The 25,827-nt window shown below is 39.9% G+C and overlaps 2 protein-coding genes across 3 annotated transcripts in view; one reads left to right on the plus strand and one right to left on the minus strand.

Moving 5' to 3' along the window:
• The window catches only part of CCDC175 (coiled-coil domain containing 175), a 50,274-nt gene extending 40,453 nt beyond the window's left edge, over positions 1-9,821 (plus strand). Inside the window, exons 19-21 of the mRNA XM_012724402.1 lie at positions 2,797-2,840; positions 3,714-3,873; positions 9,725-9,821. Of these exons, the coding sequence (XP_012579856.1) occupies positions 2,797-2,840; positions 3,714-3,873; positions 9,725-9,810 (290 nt within the window). The 3' untranslated portion in view covers positions 9,811-9,821. The remainder of the gene's footprint in view (positions 1-2,796; positions 2,841-3,713; positions 3,874-9,724) is intronic.
• A 1,852-nt stretch (positions 9,822-11,673) lies between these two features.
• On the minus strand, positions 11,674-25,799 carry JKAMP (JNK1/MAPK8-associated membrane protein). 2 transcript variants are annotated; one of them, XM_012724712.1, is made up of 7 exons: positions 25,722-25,799; positions 23,266-23,339; positions 22,580-22,734; positions 17,666-17,872; positions 17,155-17,336; positions 14,151-14,227; positions 11,674-12,513 (listed from the first exon to the last, which is right to left on the minus strand). In XM_012724712.1, the coding sequence occupies exons 1-7, from the start codon at positions 25,723-25,725 to the stop codon at positions 12,295-12,297; spliced, it is 918 nt and encodes a 305-aa protein (XP_012580166.1). In that variant the 5' UTR covers positions 25,726-25,799; the 3' UTR covers positions 11,674-12,294. The 2 variants fall into 2 exon arrangements, with proteins under 2 accessions (XP_012580166.1, XP_004681879.2); XM_004681822.2 differs by having other exon boundaries at positions 23,266-23,357.
• Between the last annotated feature and the right edge of the window lie 28 nt (positions 25,800-25,827).

Genomic DNA, 25,827 nt, shown 5'->3' on the forward strand with positions numbered 1-25,827 from the left:
CAGTGTGAGTTCGATCCCTGACCCCGGCGTGACCCACATGGAGCAGCAGATCCCTCCTGTCTCACCCACTGCTCCCCTCAGCAGTGTACTTCCCTGATCTGCCTGTTCTGCTCCCCACTGTCTTTGGTGAAGACTTTTACTGCCCCTGCACCTCTGGCCTGTACTCCAGCTCTTTTTTTATTTTTTTATTTTTTAAAGAAATGCAAGGGACTTGAAGAAGCAGCCCCCGAGATTCAGCATTCACGATTTCAGATCTTTACTGACTTGTGGTTCACCCATTTCTGATCATGCAGATCTTCCAGAAGGCTGTTGTGGGCCTCTGAAGGACAAAGGAGGGGCTTCCAGCAGCCAATAGCAGAGAAGGTTCAGAGGCTTTGCAGGTAGCAGAGCAACTGAAACTCATGCCAGCTTTGCTGCTGGAAGGGAGGGGCCCAGTGTTGGCCCAGCGTTGGCCTGAATGTGGCCACTTGCCAGGTCATTGAGCTGCTGTGGCTGCTGTTTTCAGCGTTAATTGTCTGGTGCTGTGGGCATCTCAGCAGATCCTGAGCATCTCCCAGGAGATGTCTTCTGCTGTCTTCGTGAGCTGGATCCCAATCTATAACTGGCTGCCACATGCCCCAGGCCCTCAATGCTGGGGAGATGCTATCTTGGGGACCACTTTGTTTAGACATTTAAAACACTGGCCCCTGCTTCAGGTGAGGTAAACAACTACGTGTGGTCACATCGACTCTTTTTCCTTGTATGTTAAATCCCATTATTCTCTGAACTGCAGTAGCCTTGCAATTCTGTGTGCAGGTGAAGAACTTAGTGACAGATAAATTTTTTGGGCACTGTCCTTGGCCAGTTTAGTGCCTCTTGCTGCCCTGTATCATAAGCACACACTGAGAAGGCCAGGAACCGCGATGGCTCCTGGTGTGTGACGGCAGTGTGAGTGAAGGAGAGGTGCTGTGCTCCTACTGGAAAGGGGAGGTTTCAGTTTCCCTGCCCCACCCAAGGGAGGGTGGAGCTGAGCAGGGAGGAGGAGAAGCTGGTGAGAAGCCTGGAGAAAGGAGGCAGCAGGATGGAGAGCCAGAAGGAGGCCTGGAGGAGACATGTGGAGCACAGGGACACGTAAAGAAACTGCACTTGCTTTTTGGTTCTGGACTGTTCAAACAGATGCGGGTGAGATACGTGGGGAGGTTAACAGTGGCAGCATTATCTTCATTTTGACTTTCCTCTTTTCCTCCCAGACTGCCCTTTTCTATGGTTCCCTATCAGGAGGTGGCTTAGGCTTGTGGTAGTTTTTCGGCTCTCAGTGCCCTGATTTGAGCCAATCCTGTTTAGCTGGACATTTACCCGTGAAGGGGTAGGTAACTTCGGGTGCTTGGTTTGGAAGCTACATTCTCCCCCCTTTTCTTTCTTTTTTAAAGATTATTTATTTATGCATACAGAACTGGGGTACAAGCCAGAGGTGCAGGCCGGTGAGAGGATTCACCAGAGTCAGAGTGGGGAGCAGAACAGGCTGATAGACGAAGTACACTGCTGAGGGAAGCAGCGGGCAAGTCAGGAGAGGTCTGCCACACCATGTGGGGTCACCTCCGAGGCAGGCGGGCGTCAAACTCTTGCAGAAGTGGCTTTAGCTTCTTAGTGCCGTGCTTTAAGCCGCTGCGCCACAAGGGAGGGCCCTCTCCCCCTTTTCTTTGTTACACACTACTGTATTAAGGCTTCTCTCCATTAAAGGACTTACATGTTTTCTCTTGACGTGGTGGATGGCAAACCTATTTACAGCAGGTAGGTTTGGGGGTGTTGGGTACCTCCTTCACATGAGCAGTGCCTTCAGTAGCAGACTTGATGAATTGTCTACTGGTGTCAATAACCTGTCTTTACCCTAGGTTGGTGCCCTAACACCTTAGTGGACTGGGCTTAGTTGTATTCTGTTGTATTCAGTTGCATTGTTGTTTGCTTTTGTCGGACATAGCTATGGTGTTCCACATTTGCCAAGGAAAACTTACATAAAAACAAAAAATAACAGGTGGATGGTGTGAAAAATTCCAAGGTGGGGGCGGGAGGGGATTGTAGGGTGAGTGAATTAATAAGGCTTTTGAACCACTAGCCTGTGGCGATCACCTGAGGCCTTGATTTGTTGATGCAGAAGGAGCTTGGGTGGGTGGTGGGCGGGGCATGCTTTCCTGACTGTGGACACCTGGGTGAAGGTGTGCATGCCTGCATAAGTGTGTCCACCTGGCCTAGAGGAGGCACGATCCCAGCGGCAGCAATGAAAGGAGGAGGAGCAGCGTGACTCAGAAGAGTCAAGACCTCGAGGTGCCAGAGTGTAAAGACTCTGGGGGGCGGGGGCCTCAGTTGCCTGCCTGCCTCCAGTGCTCCCTGCCTGGCCCATGTCTGTCTCCTTGCGTGCCAGCCTCCCGCCTGGTGTGCCTGGGTGCCTGGTTCTCTGAGAGCATTAAGGCCTGAAATATCCACCTAGGGCTCTGCATTCTTCCTTATCCATCTGCCTGAATCCATAGTGAACCCCCGGCCCCACAAGCCCCGCCCTGCACTGTGAGTGGATACAGGTGCAAAAGACTTTTGCAAGATGGAAGACACAGAGGTAGTGATAGCTACACAAGTAGTGTGAATGTATTTAATGCAGCTGAACTGTACTAAAAATAATAACAGTGACTTTTATGTGATATGTCTTTTTAAATTTTAAAAATTAAAACAACTGGGAGACACTGACAATTAAAAAAAACATTAACGACTACTTTAAGTGATCAAATTGTTTCAGTAAACTTTACATTTTGTCACCCTTCATTTTAGCACAATATTTGAGTTTGTGGACTGAATATCATGTCACAGTTAAGGTAAGTTTTCCTGTGTCTTTCTAAAAACACTCACCTACGTAACGAGTATGTGTGTGTATGCGTGTGTATGCGTGCGCACACTCAAGTAAGGTGTGTTTGCATGCATGGCGTCCTAAACACGTGTCCTTTGTGCCAGATCTCACTATGACATCTTAACCCTTCAGGAAACTCTTCCCACTCTAGTGCAGTTAAATTAGGAACAGCATTTTATTTTTTTAGCACACATTGAACATAGATAGTTGTTAGTCCTGAATCCCATCTATCCTCCATCTCTTGCCAGCCCAGCGGCATCTGCACCTTCTCCCCCTACAGAGGCAAATACACGGCACTTCAATCCTGGCTCTGCCCCTTTTAACTACTTCAAGTTCCCATATGGTTCTTCTTTAAGCTTGAACACACCAGAGAAGGAAATTGTTCATACTGACTTTTTCAGATGAAGCTACTGAGAATCAGAGTATGAGAAACTGGTCCAAGACTAAGCAATTAACGATGTATGGGGGAGTCAGAGTGAGACCAGTCAGACTCCAGAGCGCTTTCTCCTAAGTTTTCAGGCTGCTGCATTTATTTCCTTTGCAGTTCTGTGCTGCTCTGAAGGCCCCGCTCTGAAGGCTGTGCTGCCATCACCCTCCTACCGGTTACAAATTTGAGTCCAGTGAGCATTTTATTAAACCTTCTCACTTGCTAAGCTGTCTCCTTTGAGATCTCTCACAAGACTTTGCGAATTTGCAGTGAGCAGACACTTGTGTTGCACTAACACCAATTTTGTGTGCATAGTACTATCTTGTATATGATTCCATAACAATGTTTTGATCTGTTTTGTGGCAATTTATATTCACACACTGCAAAATGCTGTTTTTTTTTTTTTTTTTTAAGGACTTGGTCAAGGATGGTGAGGAGATCTCGAAAGAAATAAAAGCTCTAATAGACAAACTACATATAAGAGATGAAAAAGTTGAGGCTATCAGGATTTGGTTGCAAGGGAATCTTCACGAGCTGTGTTCTTTTATGGACAAGGAATCGCGAACAAAGCTTAGTAAGTACATCTCAAGAGGTTTATGTGGCTAAGAACTTCCTGTATTTTATGGTAGCCAGTGACTTTTTCAAAAGCAGGGAAAAAATGCAAACAATATAACTTGCTATCCCAGTAACACAACCCAGTCACGTCACAACATTCAGCTAACGCAGATTCTCATTTTGTGGGCTTGAATCTGGTGTGGTAGTGTCTGGACCTGTCTCCCACCTATGCATGTTTTCTAAATAATTGAATCTCCTCAATCCTTAATGTAAATATTTTCCCAAAAGCCTCTTGAATGTTGATACACTTTCTTGCCTACTTAAACAGAAGCTGTTGAACACCTTTTACCTTTTTCTTTCTAAGCTGAGTGTAACATTAAAAATAGCAACTATAGTCTTCTCTGGCAATCTGGTGATGCCTCCCGGTGCTCCTGAGGTGTTCACACACCCTGTGTAACATGTTAGCCTCCTGAGCAAGCAGGAGGACTGTTCTCATCACCAGTGGCCACTGTGGTGTCATGTTTGACACGAGTGATGCAGAACTCGATCCAAATTTGGGCCATGGTGAGAAACGGAGGGACCCTTGCCCAGGACAGTTCAGAGATCTGAGGCAAAATCACATAGGGGCAAAATGCCACCTGGCAAGCGCATGAATCTATTAAAGGCTATCAAGGTTTCATTTTAAAGAACACCATCATTAGATAAGCAATTTTAAAGGTAGGTTTTAGAAAGTAAAATAGGATAATATAAAAGTAAAACGGAAAGAAGTGGTAGGAATAAAAATATTCTGATATTTGGGAAAACTGATATTCCTAAGGCATTACTTGACAGAAGAAATGTTTCATTGATCAATGAAGAGTTGTGTGGGTAAACCGCTTCCTCAGCTAAAAAGCTGGCACAGTTGTCCTGCTGGAGCCCAGAGATACAAAACGTGTATGTCCACCAGGGCCCCTGGTGGGTGGCCGGGCCTGGCCTTGCAGTTGCTGCCTCCCCCAGCAGCCATGAAGCGGATCGCGAGGCTACACCATCTCTAGTCATGTCAGTTGCACTTAGCGTCACAGGAGGTAAATCTGTTTTTGTCTCAAAACCAGTGGAACTTTATAGTGGGACAAATTTAGAGAGACTGTTGAAAAGTTAAGCCCACTAAATAATATATTCCCTTTTTCACTCATTTTAAGGACTGTCCATTGATGATCTATGGAAAGTAGAGAATTGCAGGTGGAAATGAAGGCAGACACCCACATGAGAACAAGCAGAGACATAGAGTTTGGCACAGCAAGGGAGCCAGAATTGTCATTATTTGCTCTTGGCAAAAATTCAATGGTAGAGAGAATAAGAAAGGGTTAGTTCTGATTTGAGGTTGTTGGCTTGGGGCAGTTGATGGTGTTACAGGGCAGTCCCAGGGGTACCCAGGGTGACCTGGGTATAAGTCCTCACCCTCATGCTTAAGAACTCCAGACTAGACAAAGCAGGGAACAGGGGAAAAAAAATTAACGGTTTATTTACAAGGGGTCTAGGGTGGGGGTGACTGAGAGAGACACACAGAGATGGGGACAGGGAGAGAGACAGACATCCAGATGGAGAGAAGGCAACAGACAGACAGGGAGAAACAGACAGAGACAGAGTAGAAGACACAGACAGGGAGTGAATGCAGAGGGAGAGTGATGGAGAAGGTAGGGGTGGAGACAGATGGGGGTGAGGGGGAGGTGGAGGGAGGGTGACGGAGGGAAACAGACAGGGACAGGGGGACAGAGAGAATTAATTGGTTGACATGTCCTACCATTATTGCCTTTGGAGCTGAGTACAAGTCAAAATCTGGAAAGCAAGGGTGCATACATTATAAGCCAAGCATACCTGCCTCACTCTGCCCTTAGTTTCCAGTGACCTTCCATTCAGGAAGTCGGGTTTGTGGTATGCTGGGAATTGTAGTCTGGGGGCTCCCTTTGGTGTGGAATTGGAGGTGGAGTCTTAAAAATATCAGTGGGTAAAGTGCACTCAGGATGTCATTACCAGGTTCAGAGTTTGCTCCTTACTGGTCCCCTAATGGTAGCAGGCAACAAGCAGGACAGGCTTTGTGGTCAGTTGGCTGACCTGAAGCCCTCAGTGGCTATAAAACAGCTATCTCTTGACCACACTGGAGAACTCCCACCCCTTCTTTCTCTTATCAAAGGTTGGTCTGTTGCAATTTGGCTCTGATGCAGACTCTAGATCACAGGTTTTAGATTCTAAAGCCAACTTTGGGCATGATAATCGGTCCACACACAGAAAGCAAACCTTCGAAGTTCTATTTATACTCAGTAGCTTTTAAGATTTCCTGTTGTCTAGGTTTTAATATTGCACATACATCATGTCTATAATCAGGACATATGCTGTAAGTGAAACTCTGAGCTTGAAGACTACCTAGAACTCCCACCTTCAGTCACCATTTCTGCTCAAGCTTGTTTATGTAACCAAACTGTGGACCCACAGCAAGTCACAGCCTAAATAGGACTATGAAGCCCTTTGAACTCTTTTCCCTGGTCTCTGTTGCTGCCTTTTTTCTCAGGTGTTAAGATTGTGGTGATCCCTGGGCAAGTCTACTATCTACAACAGGGTTTGGTAAACTATAGACTGGGGACTGAGCCACCCGTTTTATTGTAGGGCCTGGAACTAAGAATAGTTTTTATCATTTGTAAATCACTGGGGGGGAAAACCCAAAGGATTATTTCCTGACTTCAGAAAATCGCATGTCCCATCTCAAACCAGGTTTTAGTGACCCTCAGCCATGCTCATTCCTTCTCAAGGCTGCTGCTGTTCTGCAGGGGCGGATCTCCTGACAGATGGTTCCTGCCAAGCCTGACAGGTTTCAGTACTATTTCTTATTTACTGAAGTAATTGACTAGTTTGCCAACCCCTGGACTAGAGCATTAATACTCGTCTTCTGTTCACTCCGAGGGTGAGCTTTGTTGGCAACGTGGCAAAGCCACGTGGTCATGCAGGCTGGGACAATTGAGAGAACAAGGGGTAAATTCCTAGCTCAGGGCCCCACAATGATGAACAAACTTGGACACAATGACCAATGTGGGAAAAATAAAAATGTTCTTTTGTTAATGAAAAGGGAAATGATAGCACTTGGTTTTATTAAAGTGTTTTCTCACTGAAATTATATTTTTCAGTCAGTAGCGTATTGGTTGGAAGTTTTTCAGTTAAAAGTCCCAGTGCTATTTGCAGTCATTGCAAGGTTGCCTGTTGAACCTTATGACACCGGAAATCACTCCTGTGTTTGAGGTTCCTTCCACATTTCACTATTAGCTGCAAACCGTACTCCACTAATACTATGTTGTGCCAAGCTATCATGTTAGGTTGGGGTTACAATGGTGATTAAAAAGCTATAGACCCTGCCGAAGTGGAAGTGCAGTCTAGTAGAGAGACTATAAACTTTAGAGGGTCAGGTAATACTTTTTGTCATGGCTAGCCATAAGGTCTTGGTAGCCTCTTCAGCTGCTGATACAGTGGAGGAAAATGTGTTGTGGAAATGGATGTCATTAAGTGCAATGAACACAGGACACAGGAGTCTAAGAACCTAGAGAGGGAGTCTTCACCTAATAATAAAGGAATCAGGGAGTAGTCTCTGAAGAACTGGAAATGGAGCTGAGACCTCATGGAAGGTTTCTGGCTTCCCAGGCACCCTGTGGCCTCTTGGGAAAGTTAGACCCAAACTCAAATGTCAGCTTTGCATCTTATATGCTATTTGACCTCCACTTCTAGTTTGCTTGCAAAATATGGAGAACTAACAGAGTTTTAGACCATATTAGGCCTTCATCAGGTCTCCAAAATGAGTCACCTTCCTGATAATAGTCACTCGTGTCTCCTTGAACTCTTCAATTTTCTCTGTGAAGCTTAGCATCTTCAGGCCTTGGGATGTTCCCTGCTGAATGACTTCTATCGCAGGGAAACTTCTAACATGCCCTGGCTCTCATCCTGTTCAGAGGCCTTCTGTCCTCTGCAAGTCTTGGCCTTCTTTTTCAGGACCTCTTCACTAGCTTTGTTAACATTTTGGGTACCATTGAGCCTGGTACTAGAATAACTCATTGAGTAAGACCACAGTCTTACCCAAATTAAAAAGTGCACACACTGGAAAACAAAGAGATGAACACAAGATAGTGGTTTCCAGTCAATGAGACTCAGGGCCTCGTAAGTCTGCATGGAGCTGGGACTACATAGGGGTATCTTCCTGGAGCACACCCACACAGTTGTGCTGGTCGGGAACTGAAGTGGCATGGTGAAGTAACCTGCTGGGAATACCAGTCGGTAACATTGGGGGCAGGCCTGTGAGAACCAAAATGTCAGGCTTTGTCCTGAAAACAAAAATTTACTAGTTTATCTTGAAATTTTTTCTTGCAAACAAAAGGTAGCCATTTTTAGTGTATTAAAATATCAAATGGCATCTGAGAGACAATTTTAAAAAGAATAAACATTATTCTGAAATTTTCAAAATCCTTTACTACTATGCCGCATACTAGAACTTAGGTTACAGATCAACAGTGTACTAATCAAATATAATTTAATGTGTATTCTACAGAAGATATCAGGCCAAAAGGTATTTTAAAAGATAAAATTCTTGTATCTGCCTTGTTGAAGTTATCTTTCTGGTTATTGTGTTGAAAAGGGACATGATATATCTTTTTTGTGTTCATTGACATTAAAAAAAAAAAAACCCTATAGAGGAGAATCAAAATTTCAGCAAGAAATAAATTAATTTATCCAGAAAGTATCTACAATTATCTCGGGAAAAAACAAGATTGTTCAGAACTAGGAAGAACACTTAGACTATGATTCTCAAATATTGGTGTAACTGGGAGGTTTTTAAAACCCCTCTGCCTGGCTTGCACTTCAGACCAATTCACCATGAATCTTTGGGGGTGGACCCCAGACATGCTTTCCAGATGGCTCCAAAGCACAGCCAGTTCTTTAGAATTAAGTTGCAAATATGTAACTACATAACTGTTACTCAGTTGATCCAAACTAAACAAAATATTTTGATGTTGAAATTCCCTCACCAGCACTGGTTAGAGAAATAATTACGATATACTGTCACAGTTAGCTGTAATGCACTGCAAAGACATACTTCAAAATTTAACAAAGCCAAACTGTTATAGGATTTGGGTTTTTTTACATTTTTAATGAACAATTTTTAAATTATTTAGTAATTGTTTGTCTTGTTCTTAAGAAGGCAAATTTAAAATGTAAGATACATATTAAGTGGGCCCTCCCAGGTGGCGTAGCGGGTTAAAGCACAGCACTAAGAAGCTTAAGCCACTTCCCCATGAGTTCGATCCCCGCCTGCCCTGGAGGAGATCCACATGGCGTGCAGACCTCTCCTGACCCGCCCGCTGCTCCCCTCACCAGTGTACTTCGTCTCTGCCTGTTTTGCTCCCCACTCTGTCCCTGGTGATTCCTCTCATCCTCTGCATCTCTGGCCTGTACCCCAGTTCTGTATGAATAAATAAATCTTTAAAAAAATACATATTAAGTATTCATAAAATTCTTTGAGGATTTATAATTATTGCATAGTTTGTCTTTTTGTATACTCATTTTTCTTCTGCACGAATAGAACATCTGGGAAGGTAATTGCTAAAACGGCTCCAAGTTTAGTGGGAAGATAAGAGTTTGGCAATCAAACTCATAACCACTCAACTCCCAGCCTGTTGCCCTACCCTTTTTCAGCGATGCAACGGTAGGTTCTTTGGACAATTTAGGATTTCAATGGACACTAATAACCACCCAAACCTGTGTGAGATACATACATACATACATACATATATATATATATATATATATATATATATATATATATATATATGGTTTACATTTTCTTTTTATTCTTATAGAAAAGAAGAAAAAGAGCCATATAAAAAAGGTCCACTTTTCAGAGACTGAATGTACTATGAAAAAAATATTGACAAAGAAAAACTAGAAAAGAAACTTCAAAGGGAATTCAAAAGGCATGAAGAAAATAAAACGTGAGTGCATTTTCTCTATTTGCAACTGTCAAAGTCTTAAGATTGAGATTTAACAAACTCATGCAACCCCAACAGAAAACCCAATCAGTAAATAGCCATCTATATAATACAAATGGATAAACAGTCAGATTAGGAGTTCAAGTGCAAAAATTTCATTTTGTCCATGGATATCTTGAAACCTTCAAAGCATTAATAGGACACCCAGTCAAAACCTACCACAAGAAAGCTACTTATATATCCTTTCTACTTCATTAGATCTAAGAAGCCATCAATTTTACCCTTAATTTTTTTTTTACATTGCTGTTCATTTTTGTATAGTATTTGATTTCTCCCCACAGGTGTAGTCCTTGTAAAAATCCCACCACATAACCTGTGAACTATCACCAGGGTCCCTTGTGCTCTTCCCACCCATTTTGATCATTTTCCTCCCCCCCCTTCCCAGCTTTAAACCTCAGATTTATAGTTGTCTATACTTTTTTTTTTTGAACTTTTGTTCAGTTTTCCTATATTCCTCCTAATAAATGATGTCATCTGGTATTTTCCTTCTGACTTATTTTACTAAGCATAATTCTTCTAGCTCCATCCACGTTGCTGCAGATGGCATGAGTTCAACTTTTGATTGCCAAGTAGTATTCCACTGTGTACATGTACAACTTCTTTTTGTTCCATTCACCTGTTTTCAGGCAGTTAGGTTTGTTTCCAAACCTAATAGTGCTACAATAAACTTAGGGGTGCAGGTTTCCTTTTGAATTAATATTTTTGTGTCCCTTGGGTAGATTCCTAGGTGTGGGTCATTGCAGTTTGCCCATTTATGGAAATTTTTGCCCATTTATGAAAAGACCCACACCTAGGGTCATAAATGGTAGATCCATTTTTAATAATTGCAGGGTCCTCCATATGGCTTTCCATAGCAGCTGGACCAGTTTGCATTCCCACCAGCACTGTTAAGAGCATTCTTTTTTCTACATCCTTGCCAGCATTTGTTGTCAGATTTTTTAAGTGTGGGCCACCTTTACTGCTGTGAGGTGATATGTCATTGTGGTTTTGATTTACATTTCCCTGACTGTAAGTGCAGTTGAGCATTTTCTCTCTAGAGAAGTATCTTTTTAACTCTTCTGCCCTTTTTGTTTTTTGACTAGATCATTTTTGTTGAGTTGTATAAGCTCTCTGATATAAGTCCCTTAGCAATTGTACGGGGTGCAAATATTTTCTCCCAATCTGTAGGGTGTCTGTTTTGGTTTATGTCTCTTTTGCTGAAGAGGATTTTTAGCTTGATGTAGTCCCAGCTGTTTTTTTTTCCTCCAATTTCTTTGCTTCATGGGATGAGTTTTCAAAGATGTTTGTGAGATGTATGACTTCAGGTATTTTATCCATTTTGAGTTTGTTTCTGTGTATGATATGAAGTGGTAGACTAGTTTTTCTTTTGCATGTAGTGGTCGAATTTTCCCAGGACCATTTATCGAAGAGATTATCCTGTTCCAGGGCATAATCCAGTATAGTGTTCTTTGCTCCTTTGTCACAGATTAACCAAACGTGTGTGACTTTGGGTTTTCAATTTGATGCATCGGTTTGTGTCTTATAGTTCCAGTACCACGCTGTGTAATTATTACGGCTTTGTAGTAACAGTTTGAAGACTGGGAGTATAATGTCTCCATGTTATTCAGGAGAGCTTTGAGAAGAAAGCAATTTTAAAGGTGCAGCCCAAATCGGAGATGTTACTATGTGGGGGGGAGGCGGGGTGAAGTGTCTTGAGATCAATAAAAAATAGGGTATGTGTATATACAGCCTTAAAAATGCAATATAAAAGCAAGGAAATATTTGAGTATGAATACATATTCACTTGGGAAAGAGATACTAATCTTGACATTTCTTATGATTAAATTTTATTATTTTCGTTACAGAAAAAGAAATAATTTGACGATGTCTACAACCAAACTACCTTATGAACAGATAACCTGTTAAATAAGTTATGCTCTATTTTTCTACAGATCAAAATACTGCATTGGTGAAAATAAATAGGTAACAAAAACAACATACTTTACTTCCATGTTTGTTATGAGACCTCCCACAAATGTTTGTCCTTATAATGCATTATAACTGAAATACAAGGGCATGCACAACCGTGCCAATGCTAAGGATTTCAGATTATATACTTAAGTTTTTCTTAATAGAAATGGAAACCACACGTCTCTGGGTACACAAGGACATAGTTTTGCCCTAAAATCTGAATTGTTGTGGAGGTAAGTGCACCCTAATAGGCATCTAGTATCATGTGCCAATGCTAAGTGCATAGTGTATTATACTGTGTAATTTCAGACGGAGAAATGTCTGAAATTCCTGTTATTTACTGACAGTTAAAACTGTTACGTCAAAACACTAAGATACACTTATTTCATGTATGACAATAGTATAAATATACTTTTCTTGGCATCGTACATTCAGTGTCCATTGGCTCCTTCTGAGAGTATCCGTGAAGGTTCAGTAAATTTTGCAGTGAACAAGTAAAAAAGCGCTGGTGTGGGTACCAAAGCCAAAAGTGGTAAATCTTGCTCAAGTTTGTCCACTCTGGAAATGGAGATTATTCCATAGGCGTGGAGTAGCCAGTGGCTAAAGAGGACAATAAGTCTCTTCTTTCTGACCAGAAGGTCATAGCAGTTCTATACAATTTAATGAAAAAAAAAAAAAAAAGGAGAATCAGATTATTTGTTACATTTTAATTTAAAATATTCTTTCCATGCAAAATTGTAACCTCAAAATCAAAGCTAAAAAGCTAATAAATTCACTCAGTTTGGTCACTGTACTGTACAGGTGAACAAACAGGCTTCCTGCAGCAGCTGAGATTACAGGAAGCCCAGACACCCAACTTTTTTAATCCATTCTTGCTGGAGCCTAGAGCCTCCATAATTATAAGGAAGCAGAAATCAATGTGATTACTGATTTCCTTGTAATCTATTCTGTAATGTGCAGAAATTGAAAGGGCCAAATTATAGAAAGTAGTATCTAACTATGTAAGAAACAGCCAAATTTAATTTGCAGTAAATTAACTACAAAGTATCTCTTGTTAAATGCCTCATCAATTCAGTTAGAGCTAGACTCTTTTCCTGATCCAGGTCTCCATTTCTGACTCAAGTTATTGTATGTATCCACAGTAGTAATGGATAATGAAAATTTAAAGCCATATTCAATTTCACCCCGCAAATCTTTCTTCAGAACTGATAAATAACAATTCAATTTGCTTGTCTTCAAGTACGTTGCCTTATTGATGCATGATTACAGAGAAAATGGGAACAGTACACAAAACATTTGAAAAAATACCAAAGATTCTGTGTTTTTCCTCTACTAAAAGTCATTAGGATTTTTTGTTCTCACTCTTTCCCTAATATGATGGAAAAGAGCCATTAACAATAACCACTCCAAAAGAGTTAACTTTCTCTCGGTTGAACTTTTTATGTTAAAAATTTTGAGAAACCACATTATCTTTAACTATTGTCAGTTTAAGTTAATACATAGACACTAGGTTAGCACACATAGGAGAAAGAATCCTAAGACACCTTATTTACCCTTGTATTTCTTTGGAGTTTAGCCTCAAAAGAAAGTTCTAAGTAATAGTGGCCTTCCATTTAAGTACTAAAACATCAGAGGCACAGAAAGTCTATTTCAGCTCCCTATACACATATAGTGTTATAAAACCAACATTACCTCGATAAACAGGTTTTATTTTTAAAAGTATATTTCAAAACAGGAACAGTAACACAACTAATGTGATTATTAATGTTATTTCTAAATCAACAAAACAGTGAGGACCAAGTAAGTATCTACAATTGTGAAAATAAAATGGGGGACAAAATATACAAGGACATGGAACACAGATAAAATTACAAATGACAGTGTTGCCACTGTAAAAGTACAAACTTAATTCTCTCAAAATAGTGTTAGTAAATTTCAATATTTCAATAATTACTTCCAGTGTGAGTAAAATAAGATGACTTTTCTCCAAAATGCTAGACAGTTAAGTCCAACTAGTTAATTAATTTCCCAAGAAAATATAGCCCCCTATATAATCTTTCATAAACTAAATAAGCTATAAAGCTAAGTGACTGCATTTGGCCAAAGATTACTAGTATTTCTAAATCACCAAAATAGTGAGGGTAAAGTAAGTATCCACAATCATGACAATAAAACTGGGGACAAAATCAGTACAAGAATCAATAGTATAGCATAACAATGAGTCTACTCTATTCAATTCTCAAAATTATCCTAAAAAAAATTTCACAAAAGAAAAAGTATTTCCTACCTCTATTTCAGAAGCCGACATGTACACAGCCAGAGTAACCAAAGACAATACTAATATAATGTAGGGGAAGGCATAATCTGAAAAGCAAACATTGGTGTTATATTAAAAATTAAACACATTTTCTGAATAAAACAAAAATTCAAACAGTATAATTTCCCATAATCAAAAACTCAGTCAGTTCTAGGAGAGACGTAAGCGCTAATACCTTAAGGCAGGGCTGGCAAACTGTAAGGGCTATACAGTCTCAATCGTTTAAAGGCCTTGTGGCTCAGACAGTCTCTACCTCAATCACTCAACTCCACAAGTGAAGTGAGAATACTAGGCAAACACATAAATGAGCACATATGTGTTCCAAGAAAGCATTATGGGCAATAAAATCTGAATTTTATATAATTTTCACATGTCAAAAATACTATTTTCTCATTTTTCCTCCCATTTGAAACTGTGAACCCATCCTAAACAAGCTTTAAAGATCCCCTGCTTATGACATCAACTGAATATTAAGAATTAACCTTTTTCCTACAGCTAGAATACTAGCCATGTATGAAAGTTGGGAGAAATGAGAAAATAAGCACACAAATAATTTTCTGATCCAAGCAGGGGGCTTTGGTTAAGAAAAGTAATCAACTTTATTATTTAGGAAAGTTCACCTATCATAGGATAATGGATCGTTCAGTGCTCTTCAAAATTTTATAAATGGCTATTTCAAAGAGTACAGTAGTATTTTAAACAAATTTTTTTCTTACAGAATGCCCACACCTTTCTCTTAAAGAAATGTTTTACATTCACACACTAAATAAACTGAGAACAAATATCTGACTTCTATATTCCCTTGCTATGATCTGAATGCTTGTGTCCCCCAATAGTTTCATATTAAAATTATAACTTCCAATGTGATGGTATCTGGAGGTGGTTAGGTTATGAGGTTAAGTCCACATGAATAGGGCCAATGCCTTTATAAGAGACCCTAGCGAGAGCTCTCCCCTTCTGTCCTGGGAAGACCACCTATGAACTAAGCAGGCCCTTGATAGGCCCAACATCCACTGGTGTCTTGATCTTGGACCTCCCAGCATCAAGAACTGTGAGAAATGTTTTTCTGATATTTGTAAACCATCCAGTCTATGGTATTGTTACAGAAGACTGAACTGAGTAAGACACTCTTACAAATAAAAAAAATCTCTATTTTTTTCAATATCATTAAACTGAATTGATATAATACCCTCTGTAATGAATTTCAGCAGACTGCATAAGCTGACACTTCGTGAGAATGAGTAATCTCCTGGATCATCTATGAATGTTTCTGAGTGTATCTAAAGATTAATGATCTAAAGACATGAAGGGTGGAAAGGTGTTTGACAGACAGCTACAATATAAGAGGCAGTGCTGTCTTCTAGGCCCTTCCAAGTCCTTCCCTGCTTTTCAGAGTTTGTCCCCCTTCCTCCATCTCATAACCAAGAAGATTCCATATAACAACACCACTTACAGGCTAAAAATACAGAGCTGAAAGCTTACAATTCTTATCTTTGAGCCTAGACAGCCCTCCCTAGTTCTAGATTAGCATGAAAACCTGTACTCTTGGATATTCTATGAATACCTAAAACTGAACTGACCAACCTATCTGCTGTTTATAATATTAAGTAGAATCATTCCCCAGTTACTAAGTAAGTCATTTATCATATTTTATTCCTATTCCCTCAATTCTTGTATTAATTACCTAGCTTATTAAGTAGCTACCTACATCTTCAAGAAAGTCCTTCATTTCCAGAGCATCGCTGCTCTGGGTCAGTTAGGCTTGGTTTATTACTGTAATGATCTCATAACTGCTCCTACAGGTACTCCTCTTCCTGGCCAATCCATCAACTACACTGCTACCAAATTATGTTCCTAAAGCAAAAAACTGATTATATCAGTCTTCTGCCTCAGATCCCTTTGAGTTTAGGTCTCTCTTCCCTAGAGCAATCACAGCAATGTCAAAGGCCTATAAAAACCAGCTAGGCAGATAAATAACTGGGCAACCAAATCCAAAAAAATTGGGAATGACAGGAGATAAAAAGACTTGGTTCTTTGTAGGTCAAGTGAAGCAATACAGCTAAGATTAAACCAGAACATAAGGGAAAAACACTAGTCTCCAACTACCTTTTCTTTGGCCTTACCCTCAGCTTTGCCCTTACATTGAACCAAATTCATTATCAGGCTACACTACTTGCATGGTGTTGCTGAATTTTGACTAGTACCTTGAGGCCAGAGGCTTGCCTTCTGCAGCCTAGTAGGCTCCACTGAAAAGATGGTACAAATATCCTTGCATCGTTTAATGTACCATATTTAAATAAATACCACACTATGTTCTCTCAACTATTTATAGCTTTCCTATGTGTCTCTTCACTTTTTAAATTCTTCTTTTGCATTGCAGTTCAACCTAAATGGTTACTGATTAACGGATATATTAAAATAGAGTACTGAGCTTTTTTCTTTTAAACTGCATTTTTCAAAAAAACTTTAAAATCTTCCTATTTAGATTAAAAGCTGCAAATACAAGCCATTCTATAAATATAAATCAGATTAAATTATTGCCACTGATTTCTTGAGAATTTTATTTCATTCCAAGAAAGCTATAGTTCTTAAAAATAAGACTAGGATCTCCCTGGTGACCTAGAGATTAAATCTCAGTGCTATCACTAGATCCCAGTCCAGGAAGTTAACCCCATATGACAATGCAGACCTCTCCTGCCTCATCCAGTGCTCCCCTTTGCAGTATGTTTCAGTAAATCTGCCTGTTCTGCTCCCTATTCTGTCTCTGGTGAACCTCTCACCCCCCACACCTCTGGCTTATACAACCCAGTTCTGCTTCACAAAACAAAACAAAACAAAACAAAACAAAACAAAAAAACTGCTTTAGCAAATATATATAAGAGTTGAGAAACTATTTTAAAAAGTTCTAAAATAATACTAAAAGTATCACATGTAATAATAACGGTATTTCACCCACTTTATCCCTTAAACTTACATAAAAGGCCTCCGCCAACTGCCTGAAGTACGGTTAAAATTGGGAAGAAGTAAAGTGCAGCATAAATACTTTTAAAGCGATCAGACTTCCCTAACCCACAGGCAATCTTCTTTACCAGAAGAGGTCGGAGAAGCATCATTAATACCAAGCAGAATGCATAATAGATAAATACAATGGTGTACCTATAAAATAAGAAATTTGAACATAAATATAAGCTTTAAAATAACTATCATTGCTTTAAATCAAAGATATTAGAAGGTCTAAAAAGTATGTTAGGTTTATTGAGTATTCAGAGCACTCATACACTAATGGAAAGGACATGCTGATTCTTTTCCAATAGGAACTTCAGAAATGGGTCTCAAAAATCCTAAAAATGTTCATGCTTTGATCCAGCAAGTTTAGTTGCTGAAATTTATGAAAGCAAACCAATCTAGAATACACAATCGACTTTATGCACAAGGACTTTTGTTGATCAATAATAAAGAAAACAGAAGTCTAAATGAACACTTACAGGGGGTAGACAGCTTCATGAGTGCAGTGCACTGTGGTGATATAATCTGGACTTGGGTTGTAAAGCATAGTGTACCAATCAGAAAGCATCAACACTCGACATGAGTGGATATAGAGAACACCAACGGGGTCGCTCACAAGTAAGGTGATAATAGCTGCCATACTGCATTCAAACAATGCTGTGATGTGCTGGAAAAGTGCACTGGAACTAGTAAAAAAAGGAAGCATAATTACCACAGATTTCAATATTTAAATGGCTTTAAATAAAACCTGTATATGTTTCAAGATGCAGATTCTAAAAAGAAATTTCAACAGAAACTAACAAGTCTTCTAAATGGGTAAAAGCCAAAGAGATATGAAGACAGAGAAGAGTTAGCCTGGTTTACTAAAAAAGGATACTGATCCTAAGTAACACTGCCACTTCTGTGTAGTGTCGTAGTAACTGGTCTGCCTTTAGATTCTCCATTTCCTTCTGCTGTCCTTTTATCTATCCCTGACCCAACAGACTGGGATAATAATTCTGGACAGTTCCTGCTGCCTTCTACTTCTTCAATGGTACTGGTTTCGGTGGTGATGACCTTTCCAGTTCCACATAAACTTTACAGTTACTCGCCAAACTCCACAATGTAAATCCACCACAGACTAGTTACTTTGGTGTTAGTTACTTCATATTATTTATGTTATAAATGGAATATAGGAAGGTAAATGAGTTTGTATATCAACCTGATAGTCACCTCTTTACTAAGCGCTTGCATTTCTACTGTCTAGTCTTCAAAGTTTGAGTTCTTTAACAATGTTTCAGTTATCTCTCACTGCACAGCAAACTATCCCAAAGCTAAACAGCTTGACTATTTCTATTTCGTGGTTTGCCTGGGCTTAACCTTGGGCGTCTGTCCTGCATCCTAGTTCTTGAGTGGGAGGCACTTACCCAGAGGCTGCAGTATTCGCAAGGACTAACTCTCAGTGCTCTGAACACAACTTGAGACTATTGACCAGAGCACCGTAGGGTGTTCTGCGGTGTTTTTGTCTTTGGTGTTCTGCAGTTTAAATGTAATGAGCGAAAGCATCAGCTTCTTTTCATTTACTCTTCTTGAAATGTGTTTTACTTCCCAGAAGAAAACAATGTGGTAAAATCTGTTTTTTCATACTCTATAACACTAGAAGCCAGCATTTCTTTACATACTGGTTCTCCTTCATTTTGTCTCTTTTTTCCAGAGCTCTGACTAAATACTTTGGGCAAAGAGCTAACAAAATCTTTCCCTGTATGTGAGAATCTGACCTTCAGTTAACTCTTGTTCTGCTCCTCTGGAAGCCTGGCAAAGACAGAATGTTAACTTTATTATTAGCTAACATTGCTTGTGATACAAATAATCCCTTAATTGGTAAATTGCAGGTACTCTGGCAGGAATTATAAACACCTGATGGGGACGCCACAGATTAGCTTTTCTTTCAGTGATTCTTGTAACTGGCCTGTCCCTTGCAGGATCCAGGAAGCTATCCCGATGCAACAGAAAATGATTCCATTTACACTAAGACTTTGGCCTGGATGACCTCCACACTCACTCAGTGTGGTTCTCAGGTCCTTGTGCCTGAGCTGATATGCTTCAATAGCTACTGCTAACAAGGGAAGTTTCATGCTGCCCTGCTGGCAAGCTGTGCTCATTATGAGCAGACTGGTGCTTAGGCCACAACCTGAACATTTTATTGAACCTGAAAGGCTCCCTGTAGATATAGAAGCATATTGCAACTTCTCATGCTATGTTTCCTGTCTCTTACATATTTCATATTTCCCATCTTCTTTCTCAGTGTTACATTGTTACTTCTTTATGTATATATATTCTCTAACTCATGAATTCTACTTTCAATTATCTGATGACTGACACTTTTTTCATTTTAGCAAGTATGAATTTTCATTTCTAGGAGGTTCCTGTTTTTCCTGATCACATATGTTATTCATTCCTATTAGCCTCTTATTCAGTGGAGAGCTTATTGCTGCATCCTTTGTATCTTTAAACTTTGTATAAGTAGCAGTTACATATTCTATAGCTGAAAACCCATTGTCGTTAGTCCTTTAGGAACCTATATATATAGTTGTATAATTATTGTGTTCATCAACTCTGTCATAATGCTTATTTTTATTTAGTAACCAAGGATTATGAGATCCTTAACAGACTGGAATGTGCAAATGTCTTGTGAATCAAAACTGAGAACAGGAAAGCTTTTCAGCACAGAGAATTTGCTTCTTTTACCAACAGTCACCATCCACCATTTCCCTGGGCTCCCACAGCAACTGTTGAGGTAGTATTCATCCCTGGGTGCCCCAGACTCAGAATCCTGACTGCAAGGCTGCTATAATCTCAGGCAACACTTCATCCTAATGCCTGCTTTGTTACTTTGATGTTGGCTGAGGGTGGATTTGTTTTCTGAAAGTGAGGACATCTAGAGCTCCTCTACCTCCAGAGAGACCAGCAATAACTTAAGTAATGTCTTTCTGAGATGTTAGTTGTTTCCTGCAGGATGGTCTCTTAAAAGGACAAATTAGCCCATGTTATTGAAGCACAACTCCTGTAGCATTTTATACAGATGAAAACACTGAACAAACACATTCAGATTATGTAATCTGACCTTTTGCTTCCTTGTAGCATTTGTATTTTTTAGATACAAAATGCCAACCTCATCATTTCTTGCCATTACTTCATTAACCTCACTACTGGTCACTTCTTGCCATCATGCTCTTTTTCCGACCCATTTGTAGCCAACTATGTGAACTCTACAAGTGAAATATGATTCTAAAAGTCTCTGTATTAAACTACTTAAGTGAGTTCCTCCTGCCTTTCAGAAAAAAAAAAAATCAGCATTATCTTCTATACTGGCCATGCTAAATCACCTTGTTTCCTCATGCCTCCACACATCTGGCTTGTCAAGATTTGGCAAGCTCAAAACATGTCACCTATCTAGTAAACTGTCTCTTCAGATACAGCTCTGAGGTTATTACCAGGTTTTATGAATATTCCCTAAGACTATCCCAGCCCCAACCAGGGTATATACTGTGTGTGTGTATCCTCTCTATATCCTCTTTATTACACTGTAATTTTCTGCCTTATATTTTTACACACCTTATTCCAGATGTTTGACACATTTTCAATTCTATCAAAAACTACTTATTTTTCAAAGTCCAACTTAGTTTATTCCTTCTGTGAGAAGGCAAAATTAGTTTCCTCACGCCAGTACTAAAACTCTGTACATGCCTCTATTTTGATTTGGTAATCACGGGTTATAAGGTCCTTGTCTCTACTACAGAACCTCACATATAGTGTTAGGACTGGTTTATCTCATCCATAAGACTGTGAGCCTCCATATTATAGTCCTCTGAATTACAGCCTGTGGCACATTACAAATATCCCTAATGATGACTGAGAAAACATACTGAAAAGTTTTAAATTACATAATAGCAAATTACATGTGAAATAAAGCCTCTGACCATATTGAATAAAACCATGCAATTTTTGCCTGTTTCAGACCTGGCTTTAAATAAAAACAAATTCAACAATAAGCTCTAGGGAAAGCAAGGTGCCAGAAGTGACAAATATCTACCCCATACATCTTGGGTGGTATCATTCCAAGGAGGACAGCATTATTTCCGTATATGTATCTGTATATACAGAGTTGGTTCTGTATATATACCTAACAGCAGGTGTGAGCAGAACTAAAATCTGAAGGACAAAAGGAAGCTAAGTAAAAAGTTCCACTCCGAGAAGAGAGTACTTAAGGTAGAGAAGAAAGTTTAGAGAAAGAATGCAACACAAGAAATATTCTGAGGAGTTAAGAGGCCCTTCACCACAGTGCGACTGTATGTAGAAAGGTAGAACCTGGCTCATTTTCCACAGAATAAAGTTCACAACTATATGAAAAGCCTGCATATTTTGGCCTCAGTCTACCTTTTTTGCACTCCTTTTGCTACCTTTCTTGCATATGCAATCATACCTGGATCACCCAGACTACTTCCACTCCCACTCATGCCACTGTTCATGCTGTTTCTTCTGCCTAAAATTGTCCTTTTGTTTAAAAAGCTTCTTGGATTCCAACTGGCACAACTGATCTGTTCTATTCTTTGTGATGATTTTGTTTACATATGTTTAAGACTAATTTACATTACTAGTGTATACATCTGTCATCTCTACAAGATTATGACTATAAACCACATTGGTTATTTTGTATGTCCTTCCCTGATCTTCTAAACATAAAACATGGTTGTTGGGCCCTCCCTGGTGGTGCAGCAAGTTAAAGCACAGCACGAAGAAGCTAAAACCACTTCAACATCAGTTTGATCCCCACCCCGGAGGTGACCACATGGCACGGCAGACCTCCCCTGACCCACCCGCTGCTCCCCTCAGCAGTGTACTTTGTTAGTTCTGCTCCCCACTCTGTTTCTGGTGAATCCTCTTACCGCCCATGTAACTCTGGCCTGTACCCTAGTTCTGCCTGCATAAATAAGTAAATCTTTAAAAAAAAAAATGGTTCTTAAGTGTTTGTTTATTTAATGTTCTAATTAGGACACAGCTTTGCCACTTTTTTCATACTATCCTGGATAACGGATATAGAATCAAATAGCAAAGTATTTGTTCTAGAACTATGTACAGACAGCTTGTAACCACAGCCAATTCTTTGTTAAAAATAATGATTATAACTGAGAAGTTTTTTTTTAAATTCCTTCAAGATCACTTAGCATAAGAGAAAGCATACTTCCCTTAATTACTGAGACATGCCCTAACATTAAGTTTTCTCGCCACAGTCAAAATAAAAAGCAAAAATGGATTACTTTGAACATGGTAAAAGTACAATTGTTGATAAGATCCTCTAAATGATAATTATTTCGCCAACAGTCCAGCAAGATACATCCACAGAAAATGCCTACCTCTTTTTACCCGAGTACCATTCAATGAAGAACCAATGTAAGACAAGAGGAAGCATAGCCATAAATCCAAGGTAGAGCCAATCATAAAGTTCTGGATACTCTGTGCATGGCTGACAATACTTCTGTGCATTTGTTCTCTGTCCTCTTGGACACACCTAAATATATAATTAAAAAAAACAGTATTTTTATTAATTGAGAACATTAACATCCCCCAATTACTCTAAAAGACACACATTTCAGTTCAAATGTCTGTTTACAGGTGCATCTTTTAGAAATAAAAAAGGAAATCTAAGTAAAACAAAAAAGTCTACAACATATTTTTCTATATCTGTAGAATGCTCTCAGAATTCCTTTTACTGTGTGACTAAAACAACTAGCATTCAATGAAAAACCTACTTATTTACACCATAAAATAATTGCAGAGAAACGTTCAGGAGTTTTAATGTCAATTTACTTGGATGTCCAAGTTATTGTGATATATATATTACATTAAAACTAATCATGAAATTGTAAAATGTTTTTTAAAATAACTAGCAAAAAAATGTATTATCAGTCAATACAACATAAAGACTTTATTAATGAATCCTTATTTTTTTGTAAACTGAGATGGGGAAATACACATTTGAAACTCTCTCAAAAGCAAAAAGATTTTGTACATGAAATAACAAAGAAACATAAAGACTTACCCCACACTCTCCATATATTTCATTTGAGCCATTTTTAGATAACAGAGTCTTCCCACAATAAAGTCCAAGGCATGCTGGTTGAATATCGACAGCTTTTTAAAAACAAATGTCAGTATAATATCTTTTATGATAATAAGAAATAAAACAATAGCTGAAGCATTAGCATATTTTAACACAGTTCAATAAAAATGTTACATATTAGAAAAAAGGCTTGATGCATTTATTTTAAAATGTAAGTTTCTCTTTTTATACTTGGACACTGCAAAGTTATACTGGAACCTTATTATACTGCTCCTTACGATTAGATCCTCAATCAGCAGAGCAGAACTAGTCTCAGAACTCAGCCTATCTCACCAAAGGCTCTAGTCAGTCACTGCTGATCAGCTAACATAAGCCTCTGAATTTCCATTTTCTAAAATTAGAAGACTAATAGAGAATGGCCACCTTTATTTTGCCCAGTCAGGCCATTAAATGAGCACACAAAAAATCTACTATTGAGTCTCAAGGCAAGTCAGGGTGAAGCAGGCAGCTTCAGGCACAGTGCGGGAGAGTTAAGGGAGGCCTCTCTCATGGCAGAGAAACTCAGAAAGGCTACTGAGGGCAGTAAACATTAAGGCAGTAAAATTTAAGGCTAAAGTGTGAGGCTAATTGGGAGAGTAAATTTAAGGAGACTTTGGACAGGAGAAACTCTAAAATAAGAGGTGGGAAAATGGGCACATCTGCCCAGAGGAGTAAAGCCTTACTAAGACAGCCAGCCATAAAATGGGGTGATGAGCTTTTAGAGAACAGGAAAAAAGGGTTTAAATATCCCCTAGGCACAGGCCTATAATGGCATCTTTTGCCTCCCCTTGGCAACACTGCCTTGGCAAGTCTTTGCTTTTGTTCTTTTTCCTCTAAATAAACTTTTTGTTACTTTCTTGAATGAAGTTTGCTTCTCTCTGCTGCTTACCTAAAAAGTCTGTGCATGCCTTTAATGGCTTCCTGGGACAAGGACCTATGGTGGTTCAAGGGCTAAATGAACAGCCCACACCTGTGTCATTATCACTTTACATTATAATGCCAGGAAAGCAGAAAAGACAATTTCAAAAGGGCATTTTTTTAACTTTAAATAAGTTCACCTTTATGAAAAGCTTGCCACATTTTCCTAATTTTTGTCAAAGACAGATGAAAATTTCAAGGAAGCTGTCACTGCTGTGACCGGTAATTAGGAAATACTGCCTTAGAATCAACCAACCCCCTGATCACAAGGCTTGGGGAAATAAAAAGCAGCTGTTTACCATAACGGCCTTTGACTTCCAACAAGTCATCAAAGGAGATTTTTTGTTTTGTTTGTTTAGTGACATCTAGTTAATTCATTCATTTTAGAAACATGTACTGAGTCTCCAATTCCACTAGTTAGGATCTGATACAGGTCAGTATCTGCCCTCAAAGAACCTACAGCCTGGTGTGGAGTAAATCCACACTAATATGGAATATTACGGACTTTATAGCTATTCTTGAACAATCATTTACCAAATTCTTCATGGATTCACAATTTAGACTGCCTGGTCCATAGTACCCTTTCACCTTTCAAACTTGACCAGATTTTTTTCTTTCTCTTTGTGCTGCTGAGAAAAAGACAGAAATAGCCCTGTCTCAAATATGTTCACTCTTATCAGATTTCTGACCTATTTTTAAATCCATGGGCTTCTTTCCTTAATTTGGCACTTATTTTAACCAACTGTATTCACAACGTACAAAATTAGTAAAGGAATTGTTTCAAATTTTTTTTTTGAGAAGGCAGAAATCAAAGAATTGAAAGCTTCTACCATATGAGCTTTGCATCTAGTAGATGCTCAATAAATACGCCCGATTTTAAGTAAAGGGTCTCAAAATCTTAAGCCCTGACACCGCGATGATAGACATGAAGGCGACAGTTAAGGTAAGTCCCAAAAGCCTGATTCACCAAATCGGCTTACTGTCCCCCTTCACTTCCTTTAGTGATCAAAAATTTCAAGCCCGCGCTCATTTTGCCACGGGTTCGCCCTTTAGTGAAGGGTCCCATAACCTCGCTCCAGGCGCACATACGCAGGAGACAACAGTTAGGCAGCAATTAGCTTCTGCTTCCTTTACAGCCTTTCCGCACTTTCTAAAGCCTGTGCTTTATATCTTGAAGTCAACGCTCACGAATGTCAAACAAAGCAACTGCGGGGATATTTCGAACATAACAGGGGCCTGCCCATTCCCGCGGCACACCGACGGCCTCTGCCCGGCAGGTCAAGAGCCGGGACGACCCCAGCCGCGGAAGGAGTCCCGGACCTGGCCGGAGGGCAGGAGTCCCGGACCTGGCCGGAGGGCAGGGGTCCCGGACGCGGCGCCATCCGGAGGCCGCCCGGCGGGGCCGAGCCCAGAGCCCGCAGAACTGGGAGGAAGTAGGGCCCAAGAGAAACGCTGCCCGGAGCCCGGTGACCACTCACCCATTGGCCGCTGGTAGGCTTGCCAGGAGCAGCTCGGGATTCTGCAGATGCAGCCTCAGCGGCCGGACATCCGGGCCACCGCCGCCTCGGCGACTCCGCCTCCTGG

The sequence above is a fragment of the Condylura cristata genome, unplaced genomic scaffold (genome assembly GCF_000260355.1).
Source record: "Condylura cristata isolate star-nosed mole 26May11 unplaced genomic scaffold, ConCri1.0 scaffold00013, whole genome shotgun sequence".
Lineage (NCBI taxonomy): Eukaryota > Metazoa > Chordata > Mammalia > Eulipotyphla > Talpidae > Condylura > Condylura cristata.

Bases quoted from the DNA above. Each gene is read 5' to 3' on its own strand.
- JKAMP (XM_004681822.2), bottom strand. The intron at 17,873-22,579 runs GTAGGCATTTTC...TTTTTTTACTAG, and splicing joins TGGTACTCGGGTAAAAAGAG to TTCCAGTGCACTTTTCCAGC. The intron at 14,228-17,154 runs GTAAGTTTAAGG...TTTGCTTTTCAG, and splicing joins AGTTGGCGGAGGCCTTTTAT to ATTATGCCTTCCCCTACATT.